This window comes from Phacochoerus africanus, chromosome 12, assembly GCF_016906955.1.
Source record: "Phacochoerus africanus isolate WHEZ1 chromosome 12, ROS_Pafr_v1, whole genome shotgun sequence".
Lineage (NCBI taxonomy): Eukaryota > Metazoa > Chordata > Mammalia > Artiodactyla > Suidae > Phacochoerus > Phacochoerus africanus.
Window position 1 is genome coordinate 20,167,164 of NC_062555.1, and position 13,502 is coordinate 20,180,665.

The 13,502-nt window shown below is 53.8% G+C and overlaps 1 protein-coding gene across 1 annotated transcript in view; it reads left to right on the forward strand.

Moving 5' to 3' along the window:
• Nucleotides 1-13,502, forward strand: part of COQ8A (coenzyme Q8A) — a 47,051-nt gene that overhangs the window by 9,856 nt on the left and 23,693 nt on the right. The window contains exon 2 of the mRNA XM_047754500.1: nucleotides 12,673-12,859. Within this exon, the coding sequence (XP_047610456.1) occupies nucleotides 12,683-12,859 (177 nt within the window). The 5' untranslated portion in view covers nucleotides 12,673-12,682. The remainder of the gene's footprint in view (nucleotides 1-12,672; nucleotides 12,860-13,502) is intronic.

Genomic DNA, 13,502 nt, shown 5'->3' on the forward strand with positions numbered 1-13,502 from the left:
GCGTAGGCTGGTGGCTACGGCTCCAATTCGACCCTTAGCCTCGTAGCTTCCATATGATGCAGGTGTGGCTCTAAAAAGAAAAAAAAAAAAAAAAGCTGCTGGAAGTTCTCACTGTGGTGCAGTGGGTTAAGAATCCAACCGCAGCAGCGCAAGTTACTGTGGAGGTGCGTGTTCCATACCCGTCCTGGCACCATGGTTAAAGGATCTAGCATTGCTGCAGCTGTAGCCATTAAAAAAAACAAAAAAAAAACAACCCAAAAAACACCCCCCTTGCATTAGTTTCCCATTGCTGCTAAAACAAATTATCACAAACCCAGTGGCTTAAAACTCCACAGATTTGTTATTTTACAGTGCTGGAGGTCAGAGGTCTGAAATGGGACTCATCTGGCTAAAATCAGGGGGTCCGCAGCTGATTCTCTCTGGAGGCTCAAGGCAGAGCCCCCGCCCCTGGCCTTTTCCAGCCTCTGCGTCTCTCACTCGCCTTCTGACCCCGATCCTCCTCCTCCCTCTCAGAGGGACCCTTGATGACCTTGGGCCCAGGTGGCTAATCCCCCATCTCAAGATACTGAATCTAATCACATCTGCAGAGTCCCTTTTGTCACATAAGGTGACATATCCACAGGTCCTGGGGATCAGCGTGTGAAGGTCTCAGGCCATCATTCAGCCCGCCACAGCCACCCACAGCATTTTGGCCAAATTTAAACAACGCTTTAATTATCTGATTTTACTGTAAGAGAAACTCCTTAGCTGCAGCATGAGGTCTCCACGGGGGTCCCTCCCTTCGTGGGTGACAGTGCGGATAACACTTGTGTTCGTGTGGGGATGGGTGGGAGAGTGTCAGAGGCATGTGAGATGTGAGCCTCCCTGCAAGGCTCTTACAGTGTGGCCCAAGAGAAGAGACTCTGCGTGCCAGAGATAACCTGCAAAGCAGCAGACTCTGACCAGCTGATGGGAAGACTCAAATTCATAAGAGCTGAGACTAAGTTAGGGCGTGTTGAGAAATATGTCCTTGAGGGGGTTCCCCTTGTGGCTCAGCAGTAACGAGCCCCACTAGTGTCCGTGAGGATGCAGGTTCCATCCCTGGCCTTGCTCAGTGGGGTAAGGATCTGGCCTTGCCATGAGCTGTGGTGTAGGTTGCAGACGAGGCTCAGATGTGTGGCTGTGGTGTAGGGCGGCAGCTGTAGCTCTGATTCGACCCCTAGCCTGGGAACGTCCGTATGCTGTGGGTGCGCCCTTAAAAAAAAAAATAAAAGGGGAAAAAAAAAATTATGTTGGCCAATGGTTCTGAGCACCTACTGTGTGCCAAGGGCTTGGGATCCTAGGTACTGTTGTATGGATTATTTGACCCACTCCGAACAGATGAGATGAAACGGAGGGGCAAAAATGAACTTAAGTGGCCTGACCTAGATTGGCAGCAGAGGCAGGAGTTGAACCCAGCTTCAGAGCATCTTGACTGCGTCATCAGTATCACTTCCTGAACCAAATCTTTTTAAATGTTTTTTTCTTTCTTTCTAGGACTGCGTCCACGGCATATGGAGGTTCCCAGGCTAGGGGTTGAATTGGAGCTACAGCTGCTGGCCTACACCACAGCCACAGCAACGCCAGATCCGAGCCACATCTGTGACCTACACCACAGCTCATGGAAACACTGGATCCTTAACTCACTGAACAAGGCCAGGGATCAAACTCACATCCTCACGGATACTAGTCGGCTTGTTAACCTGCTGAGCCACAGTGGGAACTCCCTCTTTTTTAATGTTTTAAGCAGAAAACTCTGGTGGGTTTTTTTTAGTCAGAAAATGAAATTACTGTCAGGACCCCCTGCTTGGCAGGTTGGTGTTTATTGTCAGTGACGTTGGCTCCCAGTGGGAAGAAAGGCCACCTGGGAGGGACCCCCGTGCCACCTGCCTACGCTTTGGAGCCCTGGGCCCGTGCAGTTCGTTCACAGCATTGGGTTTCTCTCTGGATCATTATTAGAAGCTGGAACTTCTCTTTCTGCTGCTTTTTAATCTCCGCCTCCTGCCCCCGGCCTGGTGCCCACTTGGGGGCAACATTCTAGGGACTCCTAGGGCTGTCTTCATCTCCCCGCGGGTGGAGAATTTAGTCTAGGACATTGCAACACGTGCCTGTGCTTATTTTCTCCTTTTACTTGTTAAATGATTGGCTCCTGAGCCACGACAGATTCAAGTCCTAGCTCTACTTCTTGTTAGCTGTGTGACTTTGGACAGGTCGCTTCCCCTTTCTGTGCCTTGACTCCTTCCTCGGTGAAGTGGGCATACTAATACGCTCACCTTATGAAAATGAGTGCGGTAATACACAGAGCACGCCTAGCACACCTGCTGGCATACAACGAACTCTCAGTAAGTACTAGCAGCTGTAGTTATCATCGCATTGTGCCGGCATTCTGCTTCTCACCAAGCAAAAACTGGGGAGCTGCTGAAATGCAGCAGAGGAGAAGATCAGAGTGCCTGCCGCTCCTGCTTGTGTGTGTGTGTGTGTGTTAGCCTAAGAGCATATACTTTTAAAACGGTTCCAAGAAAAATCCCAATAGTCTGAAAACAGCTTTCGAGGGGCCATGAAGTCCTCAGCCTCAGAGACAATTTGAGGTCCAGAAATGAATTCCTGTGCAGCCTGATCCAGGGCAGAAGCCCCCTACCCCCGGGGCCTCTGCAGTGGGGGCTCAATGTGAGGCTGGGGGCGGGGGTCACAGCCCCCTGAATCTCCTCTCCAGTCAGCAACCACTCCCCCTCACCCCCAGCGTACGGCAGGAGGCCTCTTGTTAGGGACATGGCCAAGGTGCAGGAATGCAGGACTGGTTCGATGGTGGATGGATTTCTATCTGCTCAAGCTCGAGCAGTGGCCTGGCAGTGCATGTGTCAGTGTGGGGGAGGGTGCAGGGATGCAGGTGGCAGTGAACTTTGGGAAACGGCAGTGGGGGCAGAAGAGGTATACAGGAGGCTGGCAGCTGACACCCTACCCCTGCTCCAGGCCAGACCTTTTCAGGAGCACCCCCCAGGCCGCCCTGTTCCAGGTGGTCCAGTAAAAGGAACATGGAGCCCCTCCCTTTGTCCAGCTCCAGTCTGGGGGCTGTGGGTGATGGGGGTCTTTGGGGGTCCACAGCAGAGCTGTCATGGGGGGCTCTTGCCCCAACACCGGACTTAGTGCTCGTTGGGCTACTCTGATATCTAGTGATCTTTCCAGATTTCTGGGGACAGTTGAAGTTACATTTTACCCTGTTGCCCTGGAATAGAGGTCAACACACTTTCCTTAAAGAGCCAGATAGGAAATATTCTGGGCTTGGTGGGCCATGGTTCTTCCTGGCAACTCCTCAACTGTGCTGTTACTGCTTAAAACCAAACCAGAAAACCCCAAACAGCCATAGACCATGCGTATGTAAATCAACGAGCTGTTGACAATACCTAAGTGAATGCATGTGGCTGTGTTCCAGTCAGTGTTTATTTACAAAAGCAGGCAGCAGGGCTGTGTGTGGCCTCCCAGTCATGGTTTGCTGAAGGGCGCCAGTCATATTACATGTCTTAACTTTGGGTTCAGAAAAATGTGACCGCTGCACTTGCTGCGTTATTCTGGACCCCGTTTTTGGAGGAGAGTACCCGTTAATTATTTCTGTCCTTCAACACCTGGTGTCGGGTCTGCCTGTGCTACCTTCTGAGAGGGGCAGTTGAGCCTCTTTCCCAAAAGTGGGATGGCCGTGTTCCATCTTCCTGGTGGCCTTTTAGGGGCAGTTGTCTTCTGATGAAGGACAGTGGCTAAACATGGGTGTGAAGAGGCAGTATTTATAGCATCCTGATCTGCCCACTAACCCTCTGCCCTTCGTCTCTGGGACAGACACTTCAGGGACGTGGGATTGTTTCTTTAAATGACACCTTTGTGTGCTTGCTTTTGTTTATTTTAACAACAGATACTCAAGGTTATGTTTATGCGATTTATTTTCTATGATAAAAGTAGTGCATGTTCTTGGTAGAAAATGTTAGGAAATAAAGAAAAGACTGTAAAAAGAGTCTTGTCACCCAGAGAACTGCTGTTCGTGTTTTGCAGGCTCTCATCTATCGCCTGCCTTCTTCCCCCCCAACCCCCAAATGACGGACAATTCTATGTTGTAACCTGCTTTTTTCCTACATGGGAATAAATGATCAATTTCTTTTTTTTTTGCCTTTTTTTGTTGTTGTTGTTGTTGTTGTTGTTGTGGTTGCTATTTCTTGGGCCGCTCCCGCGGCATATGGAGGGTCCCAGGCTAGGGGTTGAATTGGAGCTGTAGCCACCGGCCTACGCCAGAGCCACAGCAACTCGGGATCCGAGCCGCGTCTGCAACCTACACCACAGCTCACGGCAACGCCGGATCGTTAACCCACTGAGCAAGGGCAGGGACCGAACCCGCAACCTCATGGTTCCTAGTCAGATTCGTTAACCACTGCGCCATGACGGGAACTCCATGATCAATTTCTTATTGTCCGCAAATACCTGTCACAGTGTCGTTTTAAGTGGCTGCATGGCATTCCATCTTATGCATGGACCACGATTTATGTAGCCGGTCTTAAACCACGTTGGGGTTTATATTCTTGCAGCTGAATTATCATCACACATGCACCGTTAAGGAGATGCATTTGACGGATTTGGGCTGGCTGCTTGCATAACTGTCAGGCGGAGAGAAGAGGAAAGGGGTCTTTGTGGTAGATGTGCAGGTTGGGGCCATTCTGGTGGTGACTCGCAGCTGTGGGGAAAGAATGACCCAGTGGCCTGTGGCTCGCTGGTGGTGGGTGCTTGACTCACCCTCCTGACGGACAGGAGGGGAGGGGTGGGGATGGGGGAGGGGGCAGGGGATGAAGGCTCTTTTTCTCTATCTGTTCCTCTGGGTTCTTCTTCATGTGTTTTTATTTATGTGTTTATTTATTTATTTTAGGGCCGCACCCTCGACATATGGAGGTTCCCAGGCTTGGGGTCAAATCAGAGCTACAGCTGCTGGTCTACACCACAGCCACAGCAACATGGGATTAGAGCCACATCTGCGACCTACACCACAGCTCAGCAAGGCCGGATGCTTAACCCCCTGATTGAGGCCAGGGGTCAAACCCGCAACCTCATGGATACTGGTTGGGTTCGTTACTGCTGAGCCACCATGGGAACTCCCTCTTCTTCATGTTTGCCTTTGAACATTGGCAAACAAGGATAGTTCTGAACTTGCTGACAGACCCTGAGGCTGGAGCTCACTAGGTAGACGCCCGGAGTGCCTGAGATTTTTTTTTTTAATTTTTGCTTTTTAGGGCCACACCCGCGGCATATGGAGGTTCCCAGGCTAGGGGTCGAATCAGAGCTACAGCTGCCAGCCTACACCACAGCCACAGCAACTCTGAGCCGCGGATCTGAGCCGTGTCTGCGACTTGTACCACAGCTCACGGCAACGCCGGATCCTTAACCCCCTGAGCAAGGCCAGGGATCAAACCTACAACCTCATGGTTCCTAGTCGGATTCGTTTCTGCTGCGCCACAACAGGAGCTCTGCACCTGAGATTTTTGAGTGATGGCCCCTAGGGTGTGATTTTTAAAGGCCGAGACGAAGGGCATGTCTACAGAAATCCATGGATTTGGGGTCAGAAGTTTAAGTCTTTGTCCAAATGCGTACACTCCGCTGAGTCCTTGGAGGTAGCAGTTGACGGGTGTTTCCTTTTTCTAAGAGGAAATGGAAAAAAAAAATTCAGGCATGTAAAGGAACTTTCCAGTGCCCCACGGAGGGAGGCTGGGCTGTTCGTGCCTGAAGTGGAAAGGGGGATCTTGGCTTGGAGAGGTCAGAGGCTGCCAGAGGTCACCAAACAGCCCTTTCCGAGGCGTACTGCAGGGACCGTCTGCAGAGTCCCTTGGTGGCCGGCTCCGTGGGTCATTGTCCTCAGACCTGTGTCATCTCTGATGTCCTTTTGCAGTTTCTTGAAGGACTCATGGGAAAGGAAGGGGCAGGCCGAAGGTTTCCTGTCAGGGCAAAGCCAGGCTTTGGGGGGAGGCAGCGGGGAGAGACTTTGAGGAAAGGATCTCGGTTGGAACCTCCTGCCTGGCCTTGGGCCTAGGCCGCCTCTGTTCCCTTTCCCCCCTCTTTTTCCAGAACAGGGTTCTTAGAGTAAGTTTCCCGGATCGGCAGCAGCACCAGCAGGTGGCAGCTGGTTAGAAATACAGGCTCCATCTCAGACTCTCAGAACCAGAAACGCAAGTGGCAGAGCCCAGCGGTCTGTGCTTTTGCGAGCCTTCTGGGTGGTTCTGATGCCCATCAACGTGTGAGACCCTCCCCTCAGACCAGGAGCCTAAGAGGCCTTCGATTGCACGTGTGGATGACGAGCTGCAGGCAGGGGTGCGCCAGGTCTGGGCACAGCAGGCCTTCGTAAACCTCGGGGGCCCCAGCTGCGTCCGTTGCTTTCTGCTCTGGGTCAGGCGCGGCACGAGGGGCTGGAGGTACAGAGAGGGGACAACAGATGTGTCCCCTCTGGCTGACAGCCTGGTGTGGGGGAAAACAGCAGCATAGGCAGATGTACAGCATGGTCACTGCTCCCTTGGGGGAAGAACAGGGTGCCCTGGGGGCTGTGGGTGGGCTTTAGGGATGGGACTTGAGGTGCTGTTGGAGCTGAGGTCTGACGAGCAGGAAGGACGTGCGTTCCTGCACAAGGCCAGGGGCAGAGAGGCCAGTCGGGGCCGTTGCCCAGCCAGGAGCACCCAGCTGGACGAGGGGAGGTGTGTGGGGGGGGGTTGGAGAGAAGTGGGAGCTGGTCGCAGTCTTGGGGACAGGAGCCAGGGGGGCGGGGGGCGAGGTCAGTTCTGGCGGTGCTGAGCTCGATGCCTGTGGGGCGAGGTGCACGGCAGGCGCGGGATGAAGCCTGCTCAGGGGAAGGCGTTTCGGTGCCCTTGACACCCACTCCCCAAGACGAAGGGCCTGCTGTGCATTTGCTTACGCCAGTCATCTCGTGGCTCTGGGGGCAGCTCAGGATGGCAAGAGACCAGAGGAGGGCGTGCTGGCATTTGGAGATACAGGCTCTAGGGCTTTTCTTGGATGGGAGCTGGTCTCCCTTGCTGAGCGCTTTCTACTTACAAGGAGAACTGAGTAGTGGCTTAGTAAATTCACACCCTGGCCCTGGTGAGAAGAGACAAGTGACAGAGGGTGAGTTCTGGCTGTGGGGGTGGGGAACTTGCAGTGCATATGGGAACCATCCCTCCAAATCAAATCCCCCCGTGCGGGTCCTGATGGAAAAGTGTACATCTATCAGGATGGCCTAGTACAGCTTTAAAAAGGACACACTCACCTTCCTGTTAATTTATCTTATTGTCTCTGGTCAGGTGGGCATCACTTTGTGGGTTTTTGGTTTATTTTAGTTTTGGAGACCAGATTTGAAGGTCCCCACACCCCAGATAATTTCCGGCTAATGGAATCTCTGAGTTTGTTTTTCAGCATGAATGACATGGCATCTCTGAAGGCTCTTTGCGAAGGTCAGAGAGTGAGAGTTCAGCAGGAAGTTTCCTCTCGAGCACAACTCCCAGGTCAGGGGACACTGGCTGTGCTTTTTCTTGGTCTCTGTCCCTGGGGAGTGATGAGCTGCCTTTATTCCAGTTCTTTCTCTCTCTTGACAACATCATTATTTCCTTCCTTCATAACAAGGTAGTATGTTAGGAGCAGAAAAGGGGCCTGGTGAGCCACCCTGAGCCCCTCCTACCGGGCAGGGGTGAAGAGCTGAGTAACACCCTTAGGGTTGGTGGTGGTGGCGGCAGCGGCCAAGCCGTCCAGGCTCCCAGGCTTTGCTGATGCTCAGCTGCCTCCTCTGTGCCTGATCCTCGCGTGTCAGCCTCAGCTGGCCCCTGGCCGTCTCCCTGGCGTCTGTGCCCTTTATAGATGTGCCTGCGTGCCACTGCAGCTGTGAGCACCCTGGGGCCAAGGGCAGGTTCATCCCAGGACCTGCACGAACTAGCTCAGGGCATTGAGAGGAGACCGTAGAGTGACCGGATGACTTCTTATTTGGGGGCTGGTACCTAGTGGGCCCTCCCAACTGTGAATGCCCGTCCTCACCCCACGGCTGTAAGCATGGTGCTCCATCAGAGCAGGGCCGCTCCGTGGACACGGAGCCTGCACGCTCCTGGGCAAGGCCCTAAAAACTTGTTCAAGGACCAGCAAGGTGAAGCAGGGTGGGCCGAGGGCGCTAATACTTGCAGATGAAGTTGTGCAGAGGATACGATTTTAAACTTGTGATTAAATGTATTTGCGGGGGGAGGAAGGGCTTTTGATTTTATTCTCTTAAGAGCCTGATGAAAATACCTGCTGGTGTAGCTGAGGGCCTGGTGCTGTGCACGCCTGGAGGCGGCTTGCACCAACACCGGGAGCTGAGTTCCCAGTCACCTTGGGATTCTGGTGCCTTCCAAGTAGGGTTTGTGAGAGCCCATTTTTGTAAACCAGAAGGTGAAGAAAGTGTTGGAAAGGCATTTTCTCTGGCAGTTGTTCCCCTTGAGGATAGACACTCCTTTGCAAAAAAAATAGCTGGTGCCCTGTTCTCATTTGGGCTCAGTGGGTTAGGAACCCAACCAGTATCCATGAAGATGCGGGTTCGATCCCTGGCCTCCTCGCTCAGTGGGTTGGGGATCTGGTGTTGCCGTGAGCTGTGGTTTAGGTCACAGATGAGGCTTGGATCCTGCAGTTGCTGTGGCTGTGGTGGAGACCAACGCCTATAGCTCCAATTCTACCCCTAGCCTGGGAACTTCCATATGCCTTGGGTGTGGCTCTAAAAAGCTGCTCGTTTGTTTGTTTGTTTGTTTGTTTTGGGGTCTTTTTGTCTTTTTCTAGAGCTGCACCCGTAGCATATGGAGGTTCCCAGGCTAGGGGTCGAATTCGGAGCTGCAGCTGCCTACCTGCACCACAGCCACAGCAATGAGGAATCTGAGCCGCGTCTGTGACCTACACCACAGCTCACGGCAACGCCAGATCCTTAACCCACTGAGCAAGGCCAGGGTTCGAACCCAAAACCTCATGGTTCCTAGTCAGATTCCTTAACCAGTGAGCCACGATGGGAACTCCAAGCTGCGGTTTTGAAGCATGCAGCCATGTGTGTGTGACTCTGTTCACAGTGACAGCCTGTTTATGAGCAGCATCTGTTGACATGAGAAGAGGAGGTATTGCCCCATGGTAGCAGGAAGGTAGATTTCCATGATGTCATTTCCACATGGATGGAGCCTGCCTTTCCAGGGACCTGACACTAGTTGTCCTCCTCCCTCACGTGAGACTGGCACCCGTGGAAAGTTCTCTGGTATGAGGATGCAACCATTCAGGCAGGAAGAAAGGCATAACGAGTTGCTTTTCAATGTGTACCTTTTTTTTTGTCTTTTTAGGGCCGCACTCTCTGCATATGGAGGTTCCCAGCCTTGGGGTGGAATCAGAGCTACAGCTGCCAGCCTACACCACAGCCATAGCAGCGTGGTATCCAAGCCATGTCTGTGACCTACACCACAGCAGCGCAGGATCCTTAACCCACTGAGTGAGGCCAGGGATCAAACCCGTGTCCTCATGGATGCTAGTCTGGTTTGTTACTGCTGAGCCACGATGGGAACTCCTTCAACATGTATTTTTAAAAGGTGACATTTATTTGCCACTCTGAATGTGGGATATGTGAATTTGAAAAGTTAGGAAAATGCTGGAGGAGACTGTGATTACTCATGCTTCCCAAATGCAGGAATTTAATAAAACTTTTGGTCAGTTCATTTTTTTCTTCTTTTGAATTAAAAAAAAAATCATCACAAAGTAAGTGTCATCCTGGACCTTCACGGAAATATGTGGGTGCTGACATACTGAGAAATAAAAAGGTCAGGACTGGACTCTGCTGGGTTCCAGACCTGCATCTGCAGTGCGCAGGACGGGCAGGGTTTATTTCAGATTGAACCCAATTGGTTGCAGTGGGCTGTTCAAGTTAGGGCAGAGGAACCCCCCCCCCCCCAAGAAAAAAATCACTTAGCCACTTTGCTCTAGTGAAACTTTAGTTTGTGGTTATGATAACTTGGATGAGATGTTTAGGCAGAATGAATTTTTGAACATTTTTATTTGCTTTTATTTTTTTGCTTTTTAGGGCTGCAACCTCTGGCATAGGGAGGTTCCCAGGCTAGGGGTCGAATTCGGAGCTGCAGCTGCCTACCTACACCACAGCCACAGCAATGAGGAATCTGAGCCGCGTCTGTGACCTACACCACAGCTCACGACAACGCCAGATCCTTAACCCACTGAGCAAGGCCAGGGTTCGAACCCACATGCTCATGGATACTAGTCTGATTTGTTTCCACTGAGCCACACAGGAACTCCCAGAATTAATTTTAAGCCTAAAAACAAAGACTGAATGAAAGAGGTCTTTGTATGTTCTGTGCAGGATTCGCTGTCAGGCCGGGTGAGGGTTTGGGATCATGGGGGCTTTTGGCCTCTGGGAGACTCCCGCCTTCGTTATCTGGGCTGGATTTAGAGGTGTGCAAGGGGAGGGGGGCCTGTTTCTGGGGCCCCCAGGCAGTAGGGTATGCTAGTTGGGGCTGGGGCCCTGGCCTCTGCCATTGCATGACTCTGATGTCTCTTTCCTTCTTCCCTCACGAGGAAAGCTTAGCGGTGCGTGTTGGGCTGGGGCCGGGGAGCTGCTGCGAGCTGGCACCAGCTGTACCTGAGCTCTGATTACATGATCTTTTCCTAGTCCTAGGCGTTTGATCTGGGGCTCACACTTGTTTATTGCTCTGCGGTACAGGAGCCCAGAGTGGGGCCTGGGGTGTGAAAACAGCAGCAGGCGATGAGCAGGGCTCCGCCCACCTCTTTCAAGGGTACGATAACCTTCCAGAAACCTTGGCTTTGATCAGGGTATAGGTGGTGCGTTTGTGGTTGATCAGTGCCCTGTCCCCGTGAGGGTGCCTTGGAGGCGGAGAACCAAGCATTTGGTGTGGTGGACACAAAGCAGACAAGGGCGGGGATCAGACCCGGGGCCACCGCTCAGGAACTGCATCATTTTGGCTGGTTAGTTAACCTTGCTGACTTGGTGAAATGTGGGCAGCAATATCCATGTCATCCATAAGGATTCAAAGGAGATGAGGTGGAGGGTTCTTGGAGGGCAGGTTATGGTGGGTCGTCCTGACTTCCCAGGACGAGCTGCTGCGAGCTGGCACCAGCTGTACCTGAGCTCTGATTACATGATCTTTTGGTGCATTTGGTGTGTGGGGGTTCCTCTGGCTGTCGCTGCACCTCTCTTTTTATTTTGTATTTATTTATGTAGCTGCGCCCATGGTATGTGGAAGTTCTGGGGCCAGAGATGCAACCCAAACCCTTAGCACTGATGATGCTGAATCCTTAACCGCCAGGCCCCCAGGGCACTCTGACAGCTCTCCTTTTAAATCAGAGCAGCTGTACCTTGTGCTCAGGAGCAGAGCGGATCCTTGCGAGAACGACTGGGGCTGCTCCCCGAGAAGGGCGGGCAGGAGCGGGAACCCCGGTTCTGGTAGAGATGCTCGTGAGCCAGGCCTTGCGGTTGCGCAGCTGCTAATTAGTGTGCTGAGAACCCCCTCCCTCCTGCTGGCCCAGCCCTGCGTCTGTGCATCTGGCCTTCTTGGCCTCCAGGTGTTTGTTCACACGTCTGGTCCGGGTCTCCTGGTCGTGCCTTCCACACCTGCTCTGCCCACCGGATCTTATCTCGGAGGCTCCTGGCAGGTCCTTGCCCCCGCTGCAGTGCCCCGTCCAGCTCCGGGGGCTCCTTGGAGTCTCCTTTTGTGTTTGCTCTCCCCGCCACTCCCCGTCTGACTTGTCCCCCAGCCCGGAGCCCCAGGTAGGCCAGAGGAGGGTGTGGGGACTGCCACGTGCGCCCTGCCCTGCATGGCACCTGGTGTGCCTCCGACAGGAAGGAGCCCCTTTTACTCTGTGACCGGTGGAGAGGAGAGAGTGGGTGTGCGCACATGGAGGGGAGACGACTCCCACAGCCGCCCCTTCCTGCAGGTGCTCCTTGCTCCCCGTCTGTCGTGCCATCGTGTTGGTGGAGTTTTCAGTGCCGGTTAGGATTTTCCAAAGACAGTGCCCTGTGGTCTGGACTGCAGCTGGAAAGCACTGGCTCGGGGAATCGTTAAGCCTGAGGGTGGGGAGGGGGCTCTGGTTGTGCTCCCTCGGTGGGTGTCTGTCAGAGGCTTCATTGGGCAGATCGAGGGTGGCTGGGCTGGATTGGGTGGCCCCTGAGGAGTTGGGGCTGCCCCCCCAACCTTGGGTCCCTGGCCCCGCAGGGAGCTGCTTGGGGAGCAGCTGTTCCCTCCCCAGCCTGTGCATTTGGTCCAGAAGGAGAGCACCGGACTAGGTCCCTGCACCCAGATCAGGTCCTGGTTCTACTGCTTGGTGGCTGAGGGACTCTGGGCAAATCCCTTAACTTGTGCATATGATGGGGTGGCCGTGGGGCCCCAGCAAACAGCTCCGACTCCCCGACACTTTCCTTCTGCTCAGCACCCTTCAGCATGGGGAATTGCTCAGTCTGCCTTGAGCCCTGGGCTCTTCTCTTTGCACTCTGACACCTGGATCAGAAGCGGGGTGGGGGCAGGTCAGAGGAAAAACCCAACTGCCCTGAGTCTGGGGGAGAGGTGCCCCGTGTGGGCGTGACGCCAGGGAGGTGTGGAGCCCCGCCCTGACCTGCCTGCTCTCTTCCAGGCCTGGAAGGATGGCTGCCGTGTTGGGGGACGCCCTCATGCTGGTCAAAGGCCTCGTCAAGCTGACCCAGGCGGCTGTGGAGACCCACCTGCAGCACCTGGGCCTTGGCGGGGAGCTCGTCCTGCTGGCCAGGACCCTGCAGTCCACGGCTGCAGAGCAGATGGGTGCGGTCTGGGGGCAGGTGCAGGTGAGGAGGCCCGTTGATGGTGGGAGGGGGTGGGACCTGAGGGCCTTGCTGAGACCAAGGCAGTGAAGCAGGGCACAGCCAGGATGGCTGGTCCCCCTGGGGCTGGGGCCACAGAGGCCACTGGCTAGTGTAGCCTGTCGTCCTTGTGGGTATGATGGTGAGGCTGCCGTGGTATGAGCGAGTTTTAGTTGGAGGAATCGTCTCAAGCTGCCCAGGTGACTGGACGAAGCCCAGCCCCCTTAAGTCAGACCAGTGATTTACCCGCACTTAGCCAGTACCTCCGGATGCCGGGTGCGGGGCGTGACAGGCCCACCCTGCCCCTCTGCCTGGCCTGCCTTCAGCTCCTGGGCTGTCCTGAAGGTAGGAAGAGAGGCCGTTTCAGTTTTAGAAATTGAAAAAGTCACAAAGAGAAAACTAACAGTCCTTGTGTTCTTATGGAGGCAGCCACAAAATCCCTGCGATGCTTCCTTTGTGGAAGCAAACAAGTCCATTTTTCCCCCCACTCTTTTAGGGCCGCATCTGTGGCATATGGAGGTTCCCAGGCTAGGGGTTGAGTCAGAGCTGTAGCAGCCAGCCTACACCACAGCCACAGCAAGTCAGATCTGAGCCACATTTGTGACCTACACCATAACTCACAGCAACA